The following is a 27,395-nucleotide window of genomic DNA, read 5'->3' on the forward strand; positions in this document are numbered from 1 at the left end:
ATCTGGGTGGCTTAGGTGCTCTTCGGCATAAATTATTCTAAAGTCCACCCGGGATGACAGAGTTATTTAGTGGCACCTCTGTCTTCCTGCTAAGTGTTGACATGGGATGCCATTTAAGAATCCTGTATTTGGTGTCTTCCTGTAACAGACACACTTTCTTATGACAGAATTCCATGTGACCCACTACAGCTTTAAAAATAGTAGTAATACACTGACTAGTTGCATAGCGCAATGGTTACAGTACAGTGTTCACGCGCAAAAGGTTGTGGGTTCAAACCTTTCAGGTGCTTTGAAATATTTAATTTTAAATCTTTATTGAAATGAATTTAATCATTATTTTTATTCAATTAATTGGTTCCAACATATTTTTTATTTCTATTTCTTCATCAAGTCATTTTAATTGTATTAACTGTCTTATTTGGCCTTATTTTGACTCTGAGTCATTCTTTTTCATTCAGAAGAAATTAAATCAATGTTCATACATATAATGATGATAATAATAATAATAATAATAATAATAATAATAACTAAAATCGTATGAACAAAGATTCAAAGTGCAAAAGAATGAGAGAAAGAAAAAGAGAGCAGATGAAAATGTTAATACGATAATTAAAATGATATGACAAAGAAAAAAAATTGCATTTAAACCAATTAATTGAATAAAAATAATGCTCACAGTTATTTCGATAACTATTTAAAAACAAAAGATTTCAACCAACCTAACAATGTTCAAACTCACAACCTTTTGCATGGGAGGACTGAACTTTAAAACATTATGCTATGCGATTAATCTATGTACTGTTTCTATTTTTAAACTATGGGGCATCATGAGGAAATCCAAAGTTTTTCATCAATACGTACAATACCTTGGACCTTAATTTACACCACCATGTACATGGTTTGGAAACCACTCTTGTTACAATGTAGAATTAGCTTCGATGGACTGCATGCAAACCAAACCAGAGAATATCATTCAAAAATTCAAAATGAGCCTTCAGAATAAAGCAATGTGGTACTTTTTAATGTAGAACATCACTGAAATGTACCTCTGGGGTTCCTTATATAGCCCCAAGGCAATAATGAGAGACAGGAAGGAAAAAAAAATGTCAATGAATATAAAAAGTCTGCCCAACTTTTAAATGTACCTTACAAGTGCTCAGTATGGCTGCCGGTAGTGATGCAACAAACATCACTTGCATGGCTCATAACAGGGGTGGCACTCATGAGCCTTAATTTTAGCTGTATGTAATTATGAAGTTGGTTGGTTGGTTTAAAGATTAAAGGGACCAATCTGCAAAGGTCATCGGTCCCTTGTTTCATAAAAACATAGAGAACAGTGAAACTATCCACCAGTCAGGTGAAGCACTAAAATAAAAATTCCGGGGGAGAAAAGCCCCAAGGTCAATGGTAAGACAACACGGAAAACAGAGCACAGCAACAAAAACAACATAGAGAAGAAAGGCAGAAGGAATTAAAACTGTACAGCAGAGGACTGTGGCTGGCTGATCACGAAAATAATAGGATGAGCCAGCCACTCTGCAACACGTTAAAACCTTCAGCCTAAAAGATTAGGGTGGAGTCGAATTACAACACAAAACTAAGTAAAATATACAGTACAAAAGAGGGTGATGCAATAAAATTAGAGGGACCTATAAAAGCCACTTGCTCGAATAAAACTTAAAACACGATCTGCCATAGAGACATCGTCACCTAAAAGGGATGATAATTATGAAGTATTGGAGGCACGAAAACACGATTTTTCATGTACTATGTAAGGGAAACCTTGCATGAAGTTAGGTCATAAGACCATGAAATCCCAGTCATAAGATCGTGGAATCCTTAAAAAAGAGTTTAAGCACTGTGGCATACATATCTGATTCAACGTTTGTGCAGCATGCACCAAGCTATTAGGTGTGGTTCCTGCAGTTTACAGCTCTGCTCATAAGATCTACAAATTTGTTTGGTAAATGTATATTGCACATTTTCTACCCCCAGTGATAGCCCCCCCCAACAATATTTTGCAATGCCAAGCAGCCAGTCTCATTTCATCATTGTCAATTGGATTTTAGATATTCAGCTTGGAATCGTATACAAATCTGCTGAACCACCCAATTGACTCACCTTTAACAAGTTCAAGGACATAAAATGAATAAATAGCTAGTGTGGGACTATTCACCACATTCTGACACTACTGTGCCCTGGTAGTATTTTATCACTTTCACAATGCATTATGAATGCACACTGAAGCACTCATAACACTTTTCTCATTTTTACCTGCTCCATGGACAGACTGTGTGTGTGTGTGTGTGTGTGTGTGTGTGTGTGTGTGTGTGCGCGCGTGTGCGCGTGCGTATGCGTGCGGGCGCGAACTTTGAAAGACACAAATTCATAGGACAGCTCCAAGGTGCTTTTACAAGATTGGTGGAATTTTGGAAACTGACTTAATCACTCAAGTTAGCTTCTTATATGAACAATTTGAGTTTGCCCTGGAATTTGGCACTGCTGATTTATTTTACTCTGCCTGAGCTTGTTTTCTAACACTAAAGCGAAAGTGTTAAATATGTTGGAAAACTGAACATTTCTAGCATCTGCACAATAACACAATGGTTGGAGATATGTATGGTGTTTGTAGCTGTGTAAGAAGTTGCTACTGTTGGTTGGAAAACTGAAGCTGAAGAATACCCTGGAAATTGCTGTATTTCATACGTCACTATCAAACATTATTATGCATTAATGTCAGTCTATTGGGTAGTACATTTAAGGTGTTGCATCATATACATATTTAAAGTTCAGTCATTCAGTTACTTTGGGGCTACTGAACAGTTACTGAAATGTAACAATACAAAAACCACGCACTGAAGATTTACTTAAATAGGTATAATAATAATAATAATAATAATAATAATAATAATAATAATCTTAATTTACAACAATCTTGCCTAAGGATGTCTTTTAGAGCAATGTAGTTTATAATTTTCAATGAAAGTCTTCTTGTGTTTGGGCAGTTGCGGGTAGGATGAGGGGGGCGGGGGGCAGCCATGTGGCTTTCTCATGGTGTATTTCATACGATACTCAGTGCCAACACAAAATGCAATTTTGGTTCTCATTATGTAAAAGTCTAAATTATAATTTTATGTGCCTAATTGATTGAGTAATTTCAAATTACTCTGGTTGATATTCAGATTAATGATATTGCCAGGGACAGTAAAATATGAAGAATAATTGGTTTTCCCAGCAGCAACTGAGGCATAACTGCTGTGTCAAGCTGCACTGAATACACAGTCCTATCACACATGTGGATGACGAACAGTAAAATTCTCATGATGCTGTACGCCAAACATACTGAGACGATAAGGGAATTAGTTATTCTTTTTGCTTTGCTGTCACCAGCAATGTACAATTTATATCCTTGAAATAAAAACTCTGACAAGCCAATTTAAGGCTGTTCTATTAATTGGGATCATAAAATTATGATTTCAATATATTTTGTGCATTTCTGTTGACACAAGATCAGAAGAAACACCCGACAGGAGGCCCCTTTTCGTGCTGACTTCATCCGCTCGAAACGAAGACCTAAAAATAGTTTTAACAACACCATAAAATTGTTACTTGATGGCTTCAAAGGGAAGCTTGGCACATGTGGCTCTACTAAGCATTTTTGCTGAGTTAACAAAGTAGATTATGGACAGACCAACAGAAAACTCTAATAACGTCTACAGGGGTTAAATGTCCTGTTGAAAATACCTATAGTTAAAAGGAGATATGGTCCAAGTCTTTCTGATAACAAATGGGTGTTTTTAATCCTTTACTTTGTAAAAAATAAATGCACTGTGTTTAAAGTAATAAACAAAACTGAAACACACTAAGAAACAAAGGTTATTATACAGCTTATTTCTATTTAAGGTAGTATCACATGAGATGATGAAGGCAGCTTGTAACTCTAAAGCTCCAGGTAATGTTAGAAGTGCAATAACAAGCTTGTGTAAAATAACTAGAGAGTCAAGCATGATACTTCCGTAGTTACAATCACAATATTTAATTTCTACCTGAGATAAAAATTAATGTGTGTGTGCACATTAATGTGTAACGAAAACTTACAAAACAGTGTTTGCATGTCATTCTCTTCTTTATTAACACATTATTCAAACTGCAGTGCTAAGGGAACTTCTCAACTGCCATTGGTTGGGAATCTACTGGTTCACGTTTCAGAACTACACAGCCACTGGGAAAAATATAAAAAAAAGAAAAGACGGAAATGATAAAAAAAGCAACAAATGTGATTTAAAAAACACAAGAAACAAATGATACACTTCTTTACACTTAAACATGCAAAAATTACAGTAAGTATCTGGCATGTAAAACTATGTGCAGTTCACTAAAATAGGCTTTACGAGCTTAATGCAATATATTTATAAGGCAACTAAGTGATGCTCTGAATTTTTTACTAACTACTACTTACTCTAAAGAAAGCTGGAAACAAAACAATCAACAGCTACACAGATAAGATGAAATACTATACTTACCAGCTGAGGCAGAATCCTGGAAAGCTATATCACACAAATTGCAATGAAACCTCTGGCCCTCCTAATACTTCTCGTCTTTCTACTTGATTGCTCTATATGTAATCTATGAGGCATACAAGTGAATATAATGTAAGAGAAAAATAAGTATGTTATTTGAGGTCCTGTTATGGGAGCAACTGGCGTCCAATATGAGAATATAAAAGATGAAGAGCAAACGACCATTCAGTGGGGAGTTATGCTGTGCATCATCAGCTGTTGTCTAACAAGAGTAAGGACTGAGTCATGAAAAAGATACACAGAGGCCAGAAAAATACAGGGCGACCAATTTTCAGTATATTCAATAGTAAGGAGATTGAAAATATTCTGTAAGTATATATTCACCAAGGTATTATGCTTGGTCAACCTATTACTAACTAAATTCCCACACAAATTTTCTTTCTTTGAACTCTGGTAACAATTTTCAATATATATTTTAGTCAGCAAACATCCACATGACTTTCACACATCCCAGCTTCTTGTATCCACTAAACTCACCATTTTCTTATTAATTCTACACTTCCTCCGTCTAGGCTGGAGCTGGCCACTTCTTGTCCTCTACTAAATTACTCTTATCCTGTACTATTTCTCTTTTTGTTACTTTTCAATCATACTTCTCATTACTTCTCATGGAACTGAAGCTTCATATACAACTAAAGTCCGTAGAGAATAGAAATTGGTTGCTATATAACATGCGAAAAAAGAACAAACAGTAACAGGAATACAAATGAAAAAGTCAGGGATGTTGTATGTGCTTGTGCAGAAGTTGGTACTATGAAAACAGTGAAAGGAAGGAGAGGAAGAGTCTATCAAATTAGAAGAAATATTGTGAAAATTACATTTGAAGCACAAGTACGAGGGTCACTCCAAAAGAAATGTGCAGTAGCCACCAGAAAGATCATGGGAGACACACATCGGCACGGTGTGTCACGGGCGGTAGTTGTCGCCAGTAGAGTTCTGTCCACCAGAGGGCATGTGAGAATTCAGCCGCGACCTCTGCCGGCGGAACAACAACAACAACAACAACAACAACTCAGGCAGCATGGGCCGTGCCCACTCAGTTCACATCGGGCATGCCTAGGACACATTTCCCGGTCTACGCTAAGTGAAGTGCAATGGAAAACGTGAACCGTGTTATTACACACTTGGCGACGAGTAGGGTCGTTCTTCCGCGTGTTGCGTCGTCGTCCCGGTTTCGCAGCTTATCCATGGCATGGAGGATTTAGTGCGGGTTTTGGTTGAGCAGCAGATGGAGCTCATGGCAACCATGAAACAAGTGCTTCCGGCGTTGCTCTCCACGCAGTCTGCTCCAGCGCCGTTCCCTCCTCCCTTTCCTCCGTATGACGAGACGGCGGAGTATTGGGACGCATATGAACATCGTCTTCGGCAGCATTTCCAGGCGTTTCATGTTGCCGATGCGGAGGTATGTCACGCTCTTTTCTTGTCTTGGATATCTCCCTCGCTGTATCAAGTTTTGCGGCAGCTAGCGCCGTTGCAGGAACCCTCGTCCTTGTCTTTTGGCGCATTGTGTTCATTGCTGTCTTCCTATTATCGCCGCCGCACACATGTTGTGGCAGCTAGGGTCGAGTTCTATCAATGCAAGACACAGCCCCATCAGTCTTACCGGGCATGGGCCGCTACCCTGCACAGTCTGTCGCAAGTGTCATTTTGTCACGGAGCAGTCGCGAGAGTCGTATGCCCACGTTATGGTGCGCGATGTCATTGTTCATTCGGCCCCTGATAGGAAGGTCCGGCAACGGGCCCTGCAGTTAGAAGACCCTTCCCTTGAGGAAGTACTGTCCATTGCTCAATCGTATGAAGTCTCTCACGCCGCAGGTCAACAGTTGGAAGTGTGGTGCGACGTCGCGGTGGTTCAGCGTGGCGCGGCCACGTCCACTGCGTCCGGGGTGGACGACGTGCGAGCGGTACAATCCGGCCATTACGGCCACTCCCGCACAGCGCGTAAACAGAGTTCCGGCCGCCGGCCCGTTACCATCCTGCGCATCGTGCTATATACATCACGATCGGTCAGAGTGCTCCCAGCGTTGGGCCGTTTGTCGCAAATGTAATAAAAAAGGACACATTGATAAAGTTTGCAGCTCAGCCTCAAAAGAATCGAAGGAAGCAGGCACAGAGGACATGGATGTTGACATTCAGGAAGTTTCATCGGGTCAGGCTCCCGACGCATCGGCACACAAACTCTTTATCGAGGTGTCGGTTCGGTCGTGCCGACTACAACTGCAAGTAGATACTGGCGCGGCAGTTTCTTTGTTGAATGCACAAACTTACTCTGACATTGGGTCGCCCCTGTTGACGCCAGTTTACCGGCTTCTACGCGGTTATGGTAAACAGTTCATTCCCCAATTGGGTAAATTCACTACCGACATGACTTATAAATCGGTCACTCGGCCTATTACTTTTATCGTTGCCAGTGATGCGACCTCCGCTAACCTTTTTGGCTTGGATACCTTTCAAGCTTTCGGTTTTTCTATCGCTGACACCATACAATTGGTCTCCGCAAGACGTTCCCTATCAATCATTGGAATCTTTGATCTCTGACTTTCCGGACATCTTTGAGGAGGGCCTGGGGCGTGTTTCAGACTTTGATGCTCACTTAACATTGAAGGCATCGGCTTGCCCGCGTTTTCTACACGTGAGGCAGATCCCCTTGGCTCTCCGGCCTCAGGTAAAAGAAGAGCTAGACCGGATGACAGCCCTAGGGGTCGTTCTTCTAGTGAGTGGGCTTCACCCCTCGTTATTGTCAGGAAACCCTCGGGAAAATTACGTCTTTGTGGCGATTTCAAGGCCACCATTAATTCCCAATTGGTGGTGGACACCTATCCTTTGCCTCGTGCTGATGAATTGTTCTCCGCCGTGGCGGGAGGCCAATATTTTTCGAAAATCGATCTTTTGGAGGCTTATCAACAGATACCACTTCATGAGGACTCCAAACGGCTGGCAGTCGTCAACACCCCGTTTGGCCTTTACCAATACCAGCGGTTGGCCTTCGGAATATCCAGTGCCCCAGCGATATTCCAGCGTTATCTTGAGCACATCACGTCGACAATCCCTCATTGTATTAATTACCTGGACGACATAATTGTCACAGGCTGCAGCACGAAGGAACACTTGCACAACCTTCGCACCCTCTTTCTCAAATTCAGGTCTGTGGGCTTGCGTTGCATCCTGCGTAAGTCAAACTTCTTCCAACCGTCCATTGAGTATGTGGGCTACACCATTTCTCGGCACGGCGTCCAGCCGCTAGGAAGTTTGGTCCAAGGTATCGTCGACCTTCCTCGGCCCACTTTGCTGAAGGAGTTACAAGCTTTTTTAGGCAAGATTGCCTATTACCACCGGTTCATTCCCAGGGCTTCCACCATAGCCAGCCCCCTGTACTGCCTTCTGCACAAGGGTGTTCCTTTTGATTGGTCGCCTGCATGCGATCGAGCGTTCACCTCGTGAAGGGCCTCCTCACGTCAGCGCCTTGTCTGGCTACTTTTGACCCCCATAAGCCGTTGGTCCTGGCTACAGATGCTTCGCAGTATGGAGTGGGGGCGGTCCTGGCCCATCGCAATGCGGATGGTTCCGAGCAGCCACTGGCGTTTGCGTCTAAAACTCTTAGACCCGCGCAGGCCCATTACTCCCAGGTGGAAAAAGAGGCTTTGGCCATTGTCTACGCTGTTACCAAGTTTCACCCTTTCTTGTATGGCACAAAGTTTCAGTTAATCACTGACCATAAGCTGTTAATATCGTTATTTGGCCCCGCCTCTCAGATTCCGGATAGGGCGGCCCACAGACTACAGCGCTGGGCCTTGTTCCTCTCTAAGTACCATTGTGACATTCAATTTCGCCCTACCGGACAGCATGCCAACGCCGACGCTCTTTCCCATCTTCCAGTAGGCCCGGATCCTAAATTCGATCGAGAGGAGATTATGTGTTTTCATTTGGATGTGGCGTCCCGCCAAGCAGTTGATGGCTTCCCGAACACTAGTTCTAGAGTCGCCAGGGAAACGGCAGCTGACCTGGTTCTCCTAGTTCGCCTCATTCAGCAGGGGTGGTCATCCCGACCTCCAGGCCGGGCCTCGGACCCTCTTCGTAATTATTTTGTTCTACGAGACCGCCTCTCCGTCTTGGAAGGAGTTCTCCTTCTGGCTACCGATGATACAGCTCCTCGCGTGGTTGTTCCTGCAAGTTTGCGAAGGGAAGTCCTCACGTTATTACATGAGGGCCACTTGGGAGTTTCCCGTACTAAAACCTTGGCTCGCAGACATGTGTACTGGCCCAGTATTGACAGAGAAATTGAGCAGTTGGTGGCCGCCTGTTCCCAGTGTGCGAGCCAACAGGCATCTCCCAGGTCAGCGTTCTCTTCATGGCCGCCTGCAACCCAGGCATGGGAACGTGTTCACATCAATTTTGCGGGCCCGTTTCTCGACGGCTTTTGGCTCATTGTCATTGATGCTTATTCCCAGTTCCCATATGTGGTTCACTGCTCCTCAACCACTTAAGAAGTTGCAATCCAGGCACTAGCAAAAATCTTTTCTGTGGAAGGTCTGCCAGTCACACTGGTCTCGGACAATGGACCTCAGTTTATTTCGCAGACCTTCCAGGAATTTTGTAGGCACTTCGGTATTCGGCACGTTTGCTCTCCCCCTTTCATCCACAATCGAATGCGGAAGCCGAGCACATGGTGCGCACATTTAAGACGCAGATGAAAAAGTATGTGCACAAATTTCCTGCGGAGGAGGCATTGACGTTTTTCCTGATGGCATACCGGACCACACCAATGGGAGAACACAGCCCCGCACAGCTCCTCCACGGGCGCCAACCTACGGCTCTGCTGCACCTCCTCTGGCCTGGTCCTCGCCAGTCTTCGCAGAACGGAGTACCTGGCTTTCCATCGGGTATGTCGGTCTGGGCACGTGGGTTTGGTCGCAATCCATGTTGGATATCGGCGGTGGTCCTGCGCCGAAATGGCCGCCGGCTCTATACCTTGCAGGTGGGGGACCGGGAGGTACGTCGTCACCAAAATCAGCTACGTCCACGTTTGGGCACCCACCCTCGGACCCCTCAGGCACTGGCTTCCCCATTGCTGGCACCCGTGTTGGTTTCTCAGGGGACGTTACCGCCCCTCCCCGCTGTGACTCCGCCGCACTGCGATGGTTCTCAGCCTTGGCAGCCTCCAGTAGCTCCAGCACCAGCATCGCCATCGTTGGAGATGCCCCAGCGAGAGCCGGCCCCCCTCGCAGGCCCGGTTTCTCAGGAGGCTGGTTCACCTGTGGTCGTCCCTTCCCCATCATCCCCGCCACTGGGTCTTGCCCCTCCCGAGGTGGACCAGGATCCGGAGTTCGACGGCTTGTCTCCCATTCTGTCCCGGGCTCTGGTGGTGGGACGACAGGGGCCTCTTCATGTGGGTCACTTCCAGCCATATTCGAAGTTTCCAGCTTGAGGGTTGGCAGATCCCCTCGACTCCAGCCTTCCGATGGACGTGGAGGTCATTGCTCCTGCCCGACGCTCCACCTTCCGATGCAGTGGATCACAGTGGCTTCACCCCCCAAAGGAGGAGGAGTGCAGTAGCCACCAGAAAGATCGCGGGAGGCGCACATTGGCATGGCGCGTCACGGACGGTAGTTGCCGCAAGTAGAGTCCCGTCCACCAGAGGGCACGCGAGAATTCGGCCGCGACCTCTGCCGGCGGAACAACAACAACAACAACAACAACTCAGGCAGCATGGGCTGTGCCCACTCAGTTCACATCGGGCATGCCTAGGACACATTTCCCGGTCTACGCTAAGTGAAGTGCGACGGAAAACGTGAACCGTGTTATTACAAAATGCACACTATTTTTGTAAAAATACAGTTTTCATTCTGCATGTGTGAAAGTTTTACAGTGTGTAGATACATCCTTCTTGCTTGTTTTCAAACTTAGTTCAACCTGTTCCTGTGAGTGGCACCATCACAGCATGTCTTCAAGATGGCTGCTGCACTTGACGTTCGTCAGAAGCAACGTGCTGTCATAGAATTCCTGTGCTGTGAAAATGAGACAGTGGCAAACATCCACAAGAGGTTGAAAAATGTGTATGGAGATGCTGCTGTCAATCGCAATACAGTTAGTCGGTGGGCAAGCAGGTTACGTGATGAAAGCAGGCACAGCAATATTAAGGATTGTCATTGCAGCGGTAGACCTCATACTGCACACACTCCAGACAATGTGCAGAGAGTTAACGAATTGGTGACTGCTGACAGACGCATCACAGTGAACGAATTGCTGGGATAGGGGAAGGAAGTGTTTGCAGAATACTTAAAAGTGTTGGCATTAAAAAAAGTTTGTGCCAGGAGGGTTTCCAGGATGTTGACAGTGGCTCACAAAGAAACAAGAAAAACTGTATGCAGTGAACTTTTGGAACAATACGATAATGGTGGAGATGAATTTCTTGGAAGAGTTGTGACAGGTGATGAAACATGGCTCCATCATTTTTCACCAGAGATGAAGAGGCAATCAATGGAGTGGCATCATGCAAATTCACCCAAGGAAAAAAAAATTCAAAACCACACCTTCTGCTGGAAAAGTTATGGCTATGGTGTTTTTCCATTCCGAAGGACTCTTGCTTGTGGACATCACACCGAGTGGAACCACCATAAATTCTGATGCATATGTGATGACACTGAAGAAACTTCAAGCTCGACTGAGTCGTGTTCAACCACATCGGCAAAAGCAGGATGTTTTGCTGTTGCACGACAATGCACGGCCACATGTCAGTCAAAAAACCATAAAAGTGATCACAAAACTCGGATGGACAACACTGAAACACCCGCCTTACAGTCCTGACCTGGCTCCATGTGACTATCAACTCTTTGGGAAACTGAAAGACTCTCTTCGTGGAACAAGGTTTGAAGATGATGACTCCCTTGTGCACACTGCCAAACAGTGGCTCCAACAGGTTGGTCCAGAATTTTACCATGCTGGTATACAGCCGCTGGTTCCAAGATGGCGTAAGGCAGTTGAGAGGGATGGAAATTATGTGGCGAAATGAAACTATTGTTCCTAAAGGATGTATCTACACACTATAAAACTTTCAAACATGTAGAATAAAAGATGGACTTAAAAAAAAAAAAATAGTGTGCATTTCTTTTGGAGTGACCCTTGTACAAGAAGATTTCAAAAGGTCACAGCTGACTAATGGTTGCAATGCAAATGATGGGTCTATAAGCCAACTACCTGAGTAAACAGGGAGACACATTGCTACACGTACATCACAAGCACATTCCAGTTCTATTTTTCAAATTAACTGGAGTCTAATCACATGTAAAGTGACCTTTGAGAGGGAACCAGTTAGGTTTTCTTGTTTATAATTGTTTGAATTTCCTCAGTCTTTCCATTCTGAGAATATGCTCTGAAATTTAAATTGTTGAACGAATTAAATCAGTCTCCAGCACCCCATTGTTACTAATGTGTGTGTCTATTTCAATACATGCTAAAGTTATTGATTCCACACTACAGCATCTGGGACTCATCAAAATCAAATTTATAGATAACTGAAGTTATGCCATGGCACTTCAAAGATATAGGAAAATAATTGGCCTCTTCAATCAGGATGAACCCAGATGGAATACTATGCTCTAGGGGATCAACCACATTTGGTCAGAAACGTGCAAAGGCGGAAGCCTTTCCACACATGCAGCCATGGAAATGTTTAGTATACATGCCACAAAGGACAGCAAAGCTTAAGAAAGTCCAACCTGTAAGTGTATAAATACCTAACCCCTTTTGTACTGAAATCATCTTGTGGCTGTAACATTTTGGGGTGCCCATCCAGAAGGCTCTATGGAGTTTTACCTTACATCAGGGTAGACTGCCCTGAGAAACAAGACACACAGCTGCCGCTGCAGGCCAGCGGAGCCCTGGTGGTAGTGCTCCTACAACAGATCATGGCCGATGCAGTGCAGGAGACGACAGTCTTGCCTCGACCAGCACAGCTTTAAATGCCAAGTTTGGAGGATGTCACTGACAGAAGCAGTAGCGTTGTACCACCGCACAGCCAATTTTCCCTCTGTCGGTATTACAGGTTGTCTCTCTCTCTCTCTCTCTCTCTCTCTCTCTCTCTCTCACACACACACACACACACACACACACACACACACACACAAAGCTACTGAATGCCTCAACCACACTACTGCTATTTGTAATTAATCATGTTGGAAGATTGCAATAAAGAAATTTGGAAAGCACAAAAAAATTCTACTTGCTCAAGTCTAATTTCACTGGCATCTGTATACTGATGTCATAATGTCTCAACCTAAAGCCTATGGTACCATATGTCAAGTAAATTTAATTGTTGTTGAGTGTTTTAGTCATTGAATGGAAGCTTGTAAGGCATATTCTGTTGCAAGCAGAGTGTCAGCGATTCATCTCACTTCAGAGGTAATGCGAGTCATGACTGGCTAGTACCTGTCAGAGGTACGCCTAACTTAGAAGGTTGTTCAGCACCGTGTAAAAGAATTTGGTAAATATATTTTGTTTTGTGTTTCTTGTTATTACTGGTGTTTCAATATGAATGTCTGGAAGAACAAGGCTTCTGCAGAGTCAGAGATGTAAGGTGTGTCAAAACTGGAGGCAGTTTGCATATTATATGAAAAGGTATGTTATTGGCAACAAACAATATGGAGTCACATGGTCTAGTGGAGTCACTGTTGCCACAGTGAAGTACAGATTTGTCAGCTGCAAGTTTAGTTGCTCCTTTCTCTGGGAAATCAACTGAGGATGTGCAAACATTTGTGGAAAATCTTAAGAATTTGGCAGATATGGAAAAATGATGACACAGAACTTTAAAGGATAGCAAAGTTGAGATTAATATGAGAAGCAAAAACTTATGCAAGGTATATGGAGGCTCTCAAGGGAGCTAGAAAGTTGAGGAATTTAAGAGAGGGCTAGTCCAGAGGTATACAGAAGAGAATAGTGCAAGACATTTTAGGAAATAGTTGAGCACCATAACAAAGAAGCATGTAGTCAGTGGAAGAATTTGCAGGCATAACGAGGAAGATCAATGGGTGTACTTCAAAGCTGGGACAGAATGCTATGGTAAATAAGATGATTTTACAAGAGGCTGAACAGAGGGTGTCTGATGTATTTTTTTGTGAGGATTACTTTCAGAGGTGTCAAAAAAAGTATGAACACAGAGTTTGATTGGCCTGCACCCAGCTATCTGATTGGCAATAGAATGTGAAGAAATTTATATGTCAACAAGACTGAGGGTTAGACAGACAGCGTTTTCAATCAATATAATGTGTTCTAGGTGTGGACAAACGAGGCATGTGAGGAGGAAATGTCATCAGACCTGGGACAAAGAGTAGACGCAGAGGTCACAGTAGCTTCAGAGGTAGGAGACTGGGAAAGGACCAGATGTTAAATGTCAAGGGGAACCTGAGGTCCTGCTTATGGGCATTCTCAGTAAGATTAGATGCTATAAAGTCATTTGCTGAGGTGGATTGTGCAGAGAAATAGAAAGAAAGAGGAATATCGGGATATTGATGGACACAGGTGCACATGTCGGTTGCCCAGTGGTGATCTTGTGGTATATAAGCATAGGAAGCCATCATGGTATAGATTACATGGCTTGGGGAATAAGGATGTCACACCATTGGTATTGGTGGACACAGATTTTTGCCTGGGTACAGTCCAGTTTAAACAATGTGTAGATATTGTGCCACATGTCAGTGAGGGCCAAGAGATGATCTGGAGTTGGGTTTCTTGTACCAGTTAAGCGTCAAAAACGATCTACGGCAACACATCGTGGAGCCTGTTGGGAAAGTGTTTCAGTCGAGTTGAACCACTCCCAGTGTAACAATATCAGGAGGTGAGTCCATCCCAAATGACATACCATTTGAACTACAAATAATCACACTACAACTTGATGCACACAGTAGTGTAACTAAAAGATGTGTGGTGAAACCATTGGAAGCAAATGAAGTACTGGATCAGGCACATTTCTTGGCAAGTGTTGCACATGTACAGGAGATAAATGATGAGAAAACAATACCTGTATTTGGGGATAATTTTAGCACTGAGGATTTCCGGTTAATGGAGGGGTTGATGGTCATTAACATGGATATCCTGGAGGAGGAAGAGTGGGACAATTCTATCAGATATGGACAATAGCCAAATGCCATTGAAACTGAATTACAAGGAAAGGTAAAGCACTTAAAGGGAAGTCATACGGAATTGATGGAAGTTTCTTTTGGAATTTATGGATTTTTTAAAGAAAAGGTCCATTGCCAGCTATGCATTACTCAGCACCAGGTATAAACAGGAACTGAATCATCTGTTTACCACAAACTATAGAGAATCCTGTTGTACCTGCAGCCAATTCTGGAAGAATTTACACGTCAGCAGCTGAAGAAGGGGTTATTGAGGAGAGTAGTAGCCCAATGGGGGCCAGGATTGTCACCATGCCCAAGAAGTTGGCAGACAGATCATTGAAGTATAGGTTTTGTTGCGATTATCAACATCCAAATGCTATGACTACAATAGATGCCTACCCTTTGCTGAACATTACGGAAACCATGGATTATTTGGGCCAGTGCAAGTATTCTTCAATGGTGAATGAAAGCAGGAGTGGCTACCATTGCCTGGGAAGAGCGACCAAAAACAGCAGTTTCTTCGCTGTGAGGTCATTATCAGTATAGGGGGATGCCTAACAGATTAAACAATGCACCTACGACGTTTCAGAGATTGTCAGACAGAGTTCTCAGTGGACTGAAACCCATTAATGCATTGTCTATTTTGCTACAATTGTCTATACGAGTGGTATGGAGCAGCACATACAATGCTCAAAAGAAGAATTCCTGAGACTGAGGGCAGCGAATTTGAGGTCGAGTACAGAAAAGTATAATTGTGTGTTGGATGAGGTGGCATACTTTGGTCACACAATTAGAAAGGCTGGGGATAATGCCAGATCCAAGAACGACTAAAGCATATGTGAATTTTCTGTGCATGAGTCAGTAAAGGAACTACGATCACTGCTTGGAGTTCTGAATTATTACCAAAGATCATAAAGGGATCTGAGGATGTTGGCGAACCATTGACACAATTACTGAAGAAAGGTGCAAAATGTGTTTGGTCAGAGGACTGTCAATGTGCTTTCAAAAAACTGAAAGAAGCTCTGACATCAAGTCTGATCTTAGTGTTCTCATATTTCAGTAAAGAATTCATTCTATGATGCAATGCATCCAACCATGCTCTTAGTTGTATGTTGTCTCAAGAAGCAGGGGCGTAAGCACCCTGCACTACGCATCAAGGCAAACGAAATCAGCAGAGAGGAATTACTCCATGATGGAAAAAGAGATTTTGAGCCTTATCTATGGAATTACTAGCTTCAAGTGTTATCTCTACAGGAAAAAGTTTCAAGTGATAACAGCTGTTGCAGCACTGAAATGACTACTGGGGTTGAAGGACCTATCTAGTTGGCTGACATGATGGGTGGCACGACTGAGTGAGATTGATTACATGGGAACACAGAAGGCTTATGCAGGAAAGTAACAATATTGAAAAGAGGTGGTAATGAGCTTAGGGAGAGGCAGACAGTGCACAAGACAGATGACAAGTGGAAGCAGTGTAGTAAACAACAACAGATAGGATAATAAATGGGACTTGTGAGAAGTTGAGGAATGAGATGATGTAGGTTTGGGGGATTATACCACATACAAGGAGGAGGAGAGGTTGGACCGATGTGGAAGACCAATTTCTGAAAATTATGTTTGGGATAGCTGATGAAGAGAATGTCAGAAGGATGAACGACACAGTAGAAGAAATGAAACAATGGGTGAAAGGAAAAGAAGGCATCAAGTGAGAGGTACACCATGCAAACAGTGAGTTTGGAGAAAGATGTGTTGAACAATACTCCACTACAACGCCATCTGACTGGGAAAGTGATGAACTGTGCAAAAACTGTACGAAAATTAGTAAACAGGAACATTACGAGGCTGCAAACTGAAGTAGAAATATAGGACAAGGAACTAGTGGAAACAAAGATGTTACAGTCCTTGGAGAACATTGTGTGGGAAGCAGTAGAGATACAGGAAGCTATGCAGCAAGCTGCGGAAGGCTAGCTAGGAATGATCTTCTTGTCACCGGAACAGTATCTGGAGGGGCTATGGAGAGTGCAAAAAGAACTACCACCAGAGTTAGGGTTGTTCTTGGAACCTAATCATAGAAACTTACCCCTTTATTTTAAGCTAGTGCACAGCAAATGAAAGGACCAATGGAGCAAAACCTACTTTCCAGTAGCAGGGAAGCAGTCATGGTACCAATGTTATGAAGTCCACGTGGATCCTATTAATTGGGGTATGTTGAAGAAATCTGACAGAGTAAAGATACAGTGATCATATTAGTTGCAGAAGACATGCAGAGGTGGAAGAAGCAGAGTTACAGAAGTGTTACAGGAATGAGATTAAGATATGTACAACCAGAATAAAGAGAGAGGGTCACAATTCCTGAGCAGTGAAGTTACTGTTGGGTCAGAAAGCACAGAAGGATTGCAAGAGGGTGGTGATTGTACTTCCAGCAGGTTGAGGCACCTTGATTGCACTCTACACTTGATAAAGTAATAATAGTAGTCACTTATTTCTAGTAATGGAATGATTTCATTGGCCAGAACTCATGGGCAAGTGTTACCAGTCACCAGCAATGAGTCTGGTTATGTTAAACAAGACTTTGGGACCAGAGTCAATACAGCCCATAGACAAACTCATTAACAACCAGAAGAGTCCAATCTCCATGGAGACACTGACACAGCATGTGAGAGTACAGGGAAAATCAATACTAGAGGGAAACAATGTTGACCACTGTCACACCAATGGTGAAATTCTATGCACTCTCCTATTGCTATCACTGGTATCGCCCTTTATATCAGAAAATGAAGTTTATATTGTAAGATGCCATAACTGATGTGGTCATTAAAGAAAGGATCAGTGGAAAACTTACTTTTGATACAACCCATGTGGCTGTCAAGCACTGTTCAAGGTTTATATGTCAGCAAGACATCTACTGCCAGTGAGAACAAACAAGGCTTGGGCAAGGAGAGTTTCCACAAGTGTAATTTGCATATATGAAAGCGAGTGGAGCGAGTGTATGGAGATGTAGGGCAGCAAGATGAAAGCATCTCAAGACACAACAATCACTAGTGTCATCCTGACAGTTGTATCTGTCACGTGTTAGAGAATGTAGTTTGTACATTTAGTAGTGATATTTGTGTGGTACATATTTGTTGTTGCATGAGTCATTTTGATTCTCTCTTCCAGCATCAATATTTTAGAACTTCATAAAGGGAGATTTGTTGTATGGCTTACACTTGAGATCATTCCTGTCACTGTCTACTTCTTTCCTTCATCAGTTATTCATTTTGCTTCACTTTACTCTTCTCTTTTTATCTCTGTTGTTGCTGATTTTTGTACTATCTTCAATCTTTCAATCTATCAATAACAACATGGTTCAAATGGATCTGAGCACTATGGGACTTAACTTCTGAGGTCTCAGTCTCCTAGAACTTAGCACTACTTAAACCTAACTAACCTAACGACATCACACACATCCATGCCCGAGGCAGGATTCAAACCTGCGACCATAGTGGTCGCGCGGTTCCAGACTGAAGCGCCTAGAACCGCTCGGCCACTCCGGCCGGCTATCAGTAACATTAATTCCATTTTCAGCCTGCCTTTCCTCTTTTTTAACTTGTTAACTAACTTCTTTGCTAGTTCTAAAATTCCAGATTTTAATATTAGATATGTTGCTAGCATTTCACATTTGATTTTTGTGTCATATGTGACTTTCCTACTTTATTCCTTAAAAGAGTCATTCTATTCTTTGCTTGCCTCACTTTTACCAAGTTACTGAACCCCCTGCACTTTTTTTTAACATTTAATTTAATTTTTTAATTAGTAACTGCATGAAAACTGATACAGACATATGAAGTCTCTTATTGTTAAATGAAAAAATTGTATATATACATAATAGTGTTCAGTTTTCAGAGAGAGAATTGCTGTCAGCTACAACTGAACCAGTGACCCATGCTACGCACTCAGCATCCTGCAAAACACACAAATTGATGTTTGGACACTGACCTTCAAATCCTGTACATATGATAAAAATTGAAGACTGTTTTATATAGTTAAACTGCCCAACCAACTAAATTCACAAATGTGAATGTCAATTCTTAGGTGACAACCAATTTATCTTAATCAAAAAACAAATTACTGGAAAAACCATCTCAACATTTGCCTTTAAGTGAATTACAGAAATTGCAGAGAATGTAAATCTGAATGGCTGGACTGGGATTTGAGCCCCTTTCCTCTCAGCATGAATGGAAAATTGGAAAGACACTACTTACATTTTTATGCTAGCTATCAATGACACCATCACTTTATGAACACATTTTCCTTCATTGTTTTTAGATATCTATGAAGCCTCAAACATAATTCTCTTTCAGATTTATTGAGAGAAGGGAGGCTGAAGTTTGAAGTGCCATCGACGAGGATGTAAAGATGGAGCACAAGCAAAAGACAAGCAAGGAAATCAAGCATACAGCATCGTAATATTCACCTCAAGTGATTTTGGGAAACCTACAATACCCAAATTTGTATGCGTGCTTAGGGTCATTAACTTAATTCCTTTCCAGTTCAAATGCAGTATTTTTACAAATGTACAGTACTGGAGATGACGACGGCCAACAAAATATGTACAGTCCGCTAAGTAAGATTGTGGTCGGGTTAACCAGTAGAAAAATGTATTTGATAACAAACTAAAACATATGCATACATCAAACATAAACAAAATAAAAGTGCAATCACAATTAATAATACATCCAGTCACCTCCAGTGTCAATAATTATTGACATCTGTCTGAAGCATGCTTGAAACCAAGTCTCTCTCCCCCCCCCCCAAAAAAAAAGAAAATAAATAAATAAAAAACAAAAAAAAATTATTTGTTACACATTTGTAGTCACTTTACCACTTGAGCCACGTTCTTCAAAGTCATCCACATTTTTAACCAATTTATAGCATGTTACTCTCTTTTTTACAGATGACTTTGATTTCCAAATATATTTAGATGCTGTTGAATGACTCATTTGGTGTAGCTACAGAGAAATATTTGGTGTAGCTACGGAGAAATACAGCCTCAAAACGTGACACATAAGCTGCACTCATACCTCTTCACGTGCATCTCAGTCAAGAATTCAAAGTGAACTAATGCTTCAAGGACACTGCATGAAGAACAAAGATTACCTCTATTGGCCTGTGAAAGAACCAAGGTGATATCTTTTACCATCTTTGTGTAATGCTGACCACACTCTTACTTAGCTGACAGTACCAATGTCGACCACGCTTTTAAGAAGTAATATTTGCACTTCACAAAGAAAGTAAGATATTTTCAGCCAGTAGATATAAATGAGAATCAAAGCTAACAAGACATTCAGTTCCACAGTGTTACAAAGTAAACTAAACACTTCAACACATGCTCTAAGATAAGTGCTTCACGTACTGAAATTTGCGCAGGCAGCCATCATGCAGTAACATATTGTTGACACACGTGATACTTAGGTCTTTGCAGAAAAAGACATATGCAGGTGCACAGTTTAAGACCTTGTATGATACCTAACTATGTGACACTAGTCGCTGTAATAATAATAATAATAATAATAATAATAATAATAATAATAACAATAATAATTTCACTGATACAAAATTATGGGTTTCACAAAATCTGGTTACTGCAAATATAATAATTTAAACCAAACCAAAGCATTTATCAAACCAATAAATTGTTTTAACATCACTGTGTTATACATAGTATTTTCCTGTTGGAGGTGAATGACCTTGACTTTCTGTTATGTGAGCATTGGTGTATTCAACCAATTGTATAGCAACCTACACATTAATAGGCAAATCCTTGACTGAACCTTGGATTTATTGATTTGTATTCGACACATATCTACAGTCACAAAGTCACTCTAATTTAAAATCATTTTTGATAAATATAACTAGACTTCAAATTGCTTTAGCACAGATACTGCTACTATTATGACCACTAAGAGTATCCTGCAGTTATGCTGAACTGGTAGTTTGAAACCACATGCATTTTAAAATTCCTCAAAACTTCTGCATATTATTTGCTCTATTTCAGAACACAAGTAGGCTGTAGGAAATAATTCCTAAAAGTTTGTACCTGATGAAAGAAACACCATAATTTGACTGAAAGTTGGTTTGTACAACAAATATTTGTGAGGATTTTCACGTTTCATAGGTCGATCCCCATTCTCTTGGCATACTAACTGGTATGGACCTTTACTTCCTCCAATACCATAGTTCTTTTCCTACAAGAAAAAGTACAATCATCATTAGAAGCTATTATCTAACAACAGATACTAAATAATAAAAATAAGATAACTCCACTTTTTCACTTTTCAAAAGACTTCGAAAAAAATGGTGTAAATCATGGGAAAATGTAAAATGTGGGAAATAACGTTTTAAGCTGAAAAAGTTATGTATAGGATACCCACTTGCACTTTATGTAATAGGCATCAAAAGACTTGTCAGGGACTTGTTCGTCATCTAATAATATATAATTATCTATGTAATAAAACCACAGATGTAACTGGAACTGATAAATGTCTGGGAAGAGGGAACGTTTGAATTCCACATGTCATAATCGATGTTTTTGAAAGCCTACAGGTGTCATTTATTATTTAAATAATGAAATACTGCACTAGTTACATATTTTTTCATACTCAGCATGATGCATTTCAAGAATTGTTTGTCGTTGTCAAGTGGAAATATATAAATAAGTATTTTGTATGGTGTTTGAATGTGTTATTCTGCATCTCTTGCACTGTAGTCGTCTTTTTGAGGTTATCAGATACGGTGCCTCATCAGTAATGTAAAAAACCACACACACACACACACACACACACACACACACACACACACACACACACGCACACACGCGCGCGCGCGCAAACTATCACTCACATTGTTTGTTTGTGTAACATCACAAAAAATACATACTTAAATAATGCACTTGACAACTAGAATAAATTCTCGAATCACGTTTTGCTCATCATGAATAACATACATAACCAACGCTGTGTTTAAACTAAAGACATTTGAGCTACACAAAGTAAATGACAGTAACAACTAGCGTTCCAAGTGGCCATAAGCTGAAACATGCTAAATATGGTTCGACAAAGGTGTCACAATGATCACAACAATCACGAAATTGCGATTGCACAATAGAGACAGTTTGGAAATGGTTGCGATTGGTCATGATATCTTCATTCAAACAAATCTAGTTACTCAAATCAGCCACCACGCAGCGGGAGATACCGCACGAATTGTTCGAACTTCTACATGTTTACCAGTTCAAATCCACTGAGTAGAGTGCCCTGGTATCAGGAAACTTAACCACGTAATATTTGTAAACACTACTGGATGGCCAACATCGTGCCAGTGCCATTTTTTCTCCACAAAAATTTTTTTGTAATGCATAAATGGCGAGAAAATTATAAATATGTTGATGCAAAATCAGGTGCAAATTAACATTGTGGGTGTAGGAAATTTGACGAGACCGATAAAAAATGTCATAAATGGTGGAAAAATGTTAATTCCAGGAACGTAAAAGTGGGGTTATATTGTAATTTGTGTGGCCATCTTATAAATATTCTGCATAAAGCACATTTGTTTTCTTACTTGCTACCTGTGAAGGACAGACAGCTGGAAACAATGTTTCTATAAAAATGAAAGTGGGACTCACAAAATAATTTATAGAATGTCTAGGGAGGTAGGCAGTATCCTCAAACTAGAACATTACTGTAATTATTTTGCTTCAGAAGAAGGTGACAAACAGGCTATAATAATAATAATAATAATAATAATAATAATAACAGCTACTACAGATCTATCAGCCTACTCATCATACAGAGCAACTACGCCTGATGGTATTAGCAATCCAGTGTAGGATGTGGGGGGTAAGGAGGTGGTATGGGTAGGGAGGGGGAGTGATAGCAGATTAAGGGTGGGGAAAGATGTAGTGCTGCTTGTGAGAGCGTGCAGGGACATAGTGGGGCAGGGTAGGGGTACTGCGTGCAGCTGAAAGGTTTGGGTTTGGGGGGGGGGGGGGGGGGAGCGGTAAAGGAGAGAAGTGGATGAAGATTAGTGCATGCTTTGGTGGAACAGAACGTTGTATAATATTGGAGTGGGAGCAGGGGAGGGGATACCGTATTTACTCGAATCTAAGCCGCCTCGAATCTAAGCCGCACCTGAAAAATGAGACTCGAAATAAAGGAAAAAAAAAAAAAATTCCCGAATGTAAGCCGCACCTGAAATTTGAGACTCGAAATTCAAGGGGAGAGAAAAGTTTTAGGCCGCACCTCCAAATCGAAACAAAGTTGGTCCATTGTAATATGAGACACAATTTAAGTCGAATGAATGACGATACAGCTACAGTAGTTTGGTTCGAGTCGTAAGCTTAGCAGTTAAGCTTTACCAGGTAGTGCTATGCGTCAGGCGCTCCGTCCGTATTGATACGGGTACCCTTCCTTTTTCACGTGCTTCGTCTGGTTTGAATCGATTGTTTATTTTGATTTGATCTGATAAGTGCTTTTTTCTTTGTTATAGGTGTTTACGTCACTCTAAGCTGAAAATGCATTACTGTACTGTGTCATGCATTGTTTGTCGCATTCTGATAGTGCGTGTTTACGGCCTGTGCCGCTCGCGGCATGGCTTGCTTTTGTGCGCGCTACCGCCACTTACAATAAAAAAAAAAAGAAAGGAATCGTCTCATTAGCGAAACAATGGCAAGAGACTGCTATTTGTTGTTACTTACACCGCTGCTTTCTTTGATAATGATCAACAAGAACCAAATAATAGACTGCGTATGATAGAACATGTTCTGAATGAGAGTTGGGCAAAAATGTTTCTCCGTTTGAAAATCTTTGCGGCCGCTTCTTTAGTACATCAAATTCTGCACAGAAATTAGTCATCTTAGATTTAAAAATCTAGTCAGTTGCCTTGCTTCATTTCTGACTGTATCACTATTAGGCACAAGAATAATACGAATATAAACATGACACGATACGTATATTCTTCCGCGTTTGCTGTTGTCTCTCTCTAGTTTCGTAGTTTATTAGGCAGACAGGATTTAAATGAGATAGCAGCAAACACGAAAGAATACATGGCAAAATGTTTATATTCTTATTATTCTTATGGTGAAGAGAATACTGCATGTGATTCACATTTCATCAGGTTCCTATTAGCAACCATCTCTTCTCACAGGTAGGAAAAAATTCAGAACGTAGAGTTGGCCATATTGACAAACATTCCAAACAGTTTTGCCAGTCTGATTTTCATAGTACATTGAAGTTCTGGTACATTCGAAGATGAACAATACGGAATTTGTATTTACTTCGTTGGATAATGTATGAAAATGTAGTGGTCGAAACTCGGGGCGGAGAAAAAAAGCTCGTCTTCAACCTTTTTTTTAAATTTATTTACTGACGTAGAGGTTTTGGCGCCAGTATTTATCATTGTGCCTTCAAAGCATGCCTGTGTAGCGCTACATATATTCGACGGCAGAAGTTAGTTGTGGCGGCACCTATCAACATTTTTCAGAACTTCCGCTTGCTTTGCACTCGATTCTAAGCTGCAGGCGGTTTTTTGGATTACAAAAACCGGAAAAAAAGTGTGGCTTAGATTCGAGTAAATACGGTAGGTAGGTGGCAGACAGGGACTAGTCTTCCAACCTTCACAAGCTATGACTTATTAGCCACACTGAATCAACAATCTTGTCCGTGCTCAACACATGGCCACGTGACAGCGCAAAATGTTGTTGCAGCATCTCATGTTCCACATTCTTCAATCCCAACATAAATTATGCATATAAATCTCTCTCTCTTTTGCCTATTTTCACATGTTGTTTCCCGTGCCTTCCTGTGCCACTTGAACTTGTTGAACTTCGACCTTATCACCCCTTCTCTTTCCTTATTCTAGCACAAACATATGAATCTCACCTAATCCATTTACAACTGCTGTCCCTTCTCTTGAGACATATCCAGCCAGTGATCTGCATCCCACTATTATGGCCCTTTTGTTTATTTTTTTCTTGGATTTCATTGTTCTCATGTCATTTTAGCTCATTTTCACCTTCACTATCAGCCCTACTCCCTCTGGTTTCACCTCCTTTCCCCCATACTTCATACATTCCATCGCTTTTGTGATTTTTTCCCGTGCATTGTACTTCATATCATATATACCTGTGTTTCAAGAGTTATCTGAGCTGTTGCCACAGTCAGCTGTCACCTGATGAAGGCTAAAGAAGCTGAAAGATTAAATACAAAATGTTGCAGGACATCTGGAAAATGTTTCTTTTCTTTCATTGTTACCTTATTCTGTCATACACTGATGGAGAGTAAATTTAATTTTTTACTCATTTGAATAACACACATACTACACATTTACTTTAAAATCCCATAGAAACAAAACTCTTCCACACATCAAGTTTTCATTTGACTTATACTACTGTGCAACATGTTCAAAGAAAATAATTGACATCAAGGCTACCTTTGTGTTATGCCATAGAATTTTTACTTCTCTATCATAGATTAAATTAGAAATCCCTTATTACAATAGCTCAGTAGAAATCTGAACACTACTCATTCCAAATATGAGTCCAGTATCCTAACCACTGTACAACTTTGCTCACAACTGATAACAATAACACAAGAATAATACTGCATGACTATGTACAGATACATTGTTTAAATGTAAGACTGAGTAAAAAACGTAAAAAAGAAATTTGGAAGTGGGTGATTCATACGGAGAAAAAGTAAAATAGGACTAGAGAAATAAAGCTGACATACTGCTTGTATTAGAATACTTTCTTAAAAAGAAATATTAATGACAGAACAGAACATTCAACAATGTGAACATGGTGCTGTTAACATTTACAACAAAGTTTGAAGATCTAGAGACTAGAAAGATGCATCTACTACTGTAGTCATTTAAGTTCTACACATAACTTTCAAAAATTTCAGTTTGAGAAATAAGCAGACTGCATGTTCTACATAATCCACCAACATACACAAATAAGAAGTAAAATTGTATTAAAAAGAGGACAATACTAGCAGACATCATGATATTTTTTTGGAAGCAACATAAATGATATCAGGAGAAATAGCCCATATGCCGGCCGGTGTGGCCGTGCGGTTCTAGGCGCTTCAGTCTGGAACCGCGTGACCGCTACGGTCGCAGGTTTGAATCCTGCCTCGGGCATGGATGTGTGTGATGTCCTTATGTTAGTTAGGTTTAAGTAGTTCTAAGTTCTAGGGGACTGATGACCACAGATGTTAAGTCCCATAGTGCTTGGAGCCATTTTGAAATAGCCCATATGGTAAAAGCAAATGCTCCAACAAATGAGGAAAGGGATGTTACACTGCAGAGCAGACTAGAATACAAGGTCAGCACAAAATAGCACAAATAAATGCCACAAGAAAGGAAGAAATGTGCCAGCTGAGACAAATAATTTCAAAAGACCCCCCAATTAGAATGAAAATGAATATTTCAAGACCTAAAATGAATGAACTGCCAATGTTTTGACTATAGACAGATAACAAGGTATGTATAACAGTTTGAAGTATAGGGCAAAAAATAGAAAAATGGAAATTTGAAAATAAATTTAAGAAAATGTTTGATTTATGAGAAGCACAATACATGAATAATACAATCAGACAAATAAAAATGAATAAAAAAAGAAGAAACACAATACATTATGGAACAGAATTACTCACAAAAGTAATGAAATCAACTGAAGGGCAGTGTCGTGGAGAACTCATACCTTGCTTGAATTATTGAACCAATGTAATAAGAAGACGTCAAATCAAGTAAGTCTTTTGTGAAAGGTGAAATTTATCTTTTTGCCATCATACTGTGTAGTAGAGAGCAACAAGCAAGTAATTTTTCAATTATTTCATGGAAGTGTGTGCTTCATACATAAAGAGAATAACATGTCTGAAAAATGACATAATTCCACCAGGCTATGTTTTAAATAACTTTATTTGCATTACTGGTTTCATTGTCCATTTTCAAATGCATCTAAAAACGTACAACACACCAAAAAATAAAAACGGACATTAAAAACATTAAAGTCATGTAACTACATTGGATGTAGCATTGAATAAACATAGTAGTTACTTATACTAACAGATGTGGACACACTGCTGTTAATTCATTAAAAAACCACGTGCCGTGCATTCATGCAAATGTGACAGCCATTTGAACAGGTGCTTACAGTGTGATTTGTAGTAAATATTACATGGTTCATTTTCCTTATGCCAAGACGGTAGCTGACGACCAGAGTGCGCACAAATATGCAATACACATGATTTTTTAATGAATTGACAATGATGTGACCACATCTGTTACTAAGGACGGTGTTTGATCTGTGTTGGTATGCACCGGTAGTACCCTCTGAAAACAAGAAATCAGAACTGCAGATTTTGGGATGTGGTATGATGGAACTTTATTTTTTACCAGTAAAAAGGTTGTATTCAGACTTTTGAAATGCACAGAAAAGTGTTGAAATAATAATTTGAGAAGTCTAAATTTCAAAAACACTCCTGCCCCACCTCCTCCTCCGGAAGGTCACAGTATGGGAACCTCTCTTCTTAGAAATCCAGCACTGACAGCAGGTAACTATTATGTTTGTTTAATGCTATCTCCAATGTAATTATACACTGAGATGACAAAGTCACAAGATAGTGAGATTCACATATACAGATGGCAGCAGTCTCGCATACAC

The 27,395-nt window shown here is 40.9% G+C and overlaps 1 protein-coding gene across 2 annotated transcripts in view; it reads right to left on the minus strand.

Annotated features, from left to right (window-relative positions):
- The window catches only part of LOC126251906 (protein SCAI), a 97,364-nt gene that overhangs the window by 47,973 nt on the left and 21,996 nt on the right, over positions 1-27,395 (minus strand). For both annotated transcript variants that reach the window (XM_049952644.1, XM_049952636.1), the window contains exon 9: positions 20,772-20,919. In XM_049952644.1, the coding sequence (XP_049808601.1) occupies positions 20,772-20,919 (148 nt within the window). The remainder of the gene's footprint in view (positions 1-20,771; positions 20,920-27,395) is intronic.

The sequence above is a fragment of the Schistocerca nitens genome, chromosome 1 (genome assembly GCF_023898315.1).
Source record: "Schistocerca nitens isolate TAMUIC-IGC-003100 chromosome 1, iqSchNite1.1, whole genome shotgun sequence".
NCBI lineage: Eukaryota > Metazoa > Arthropoda > Insecta > Orthoptera > Acrididae > Schistocerca > Schistocerca nitens.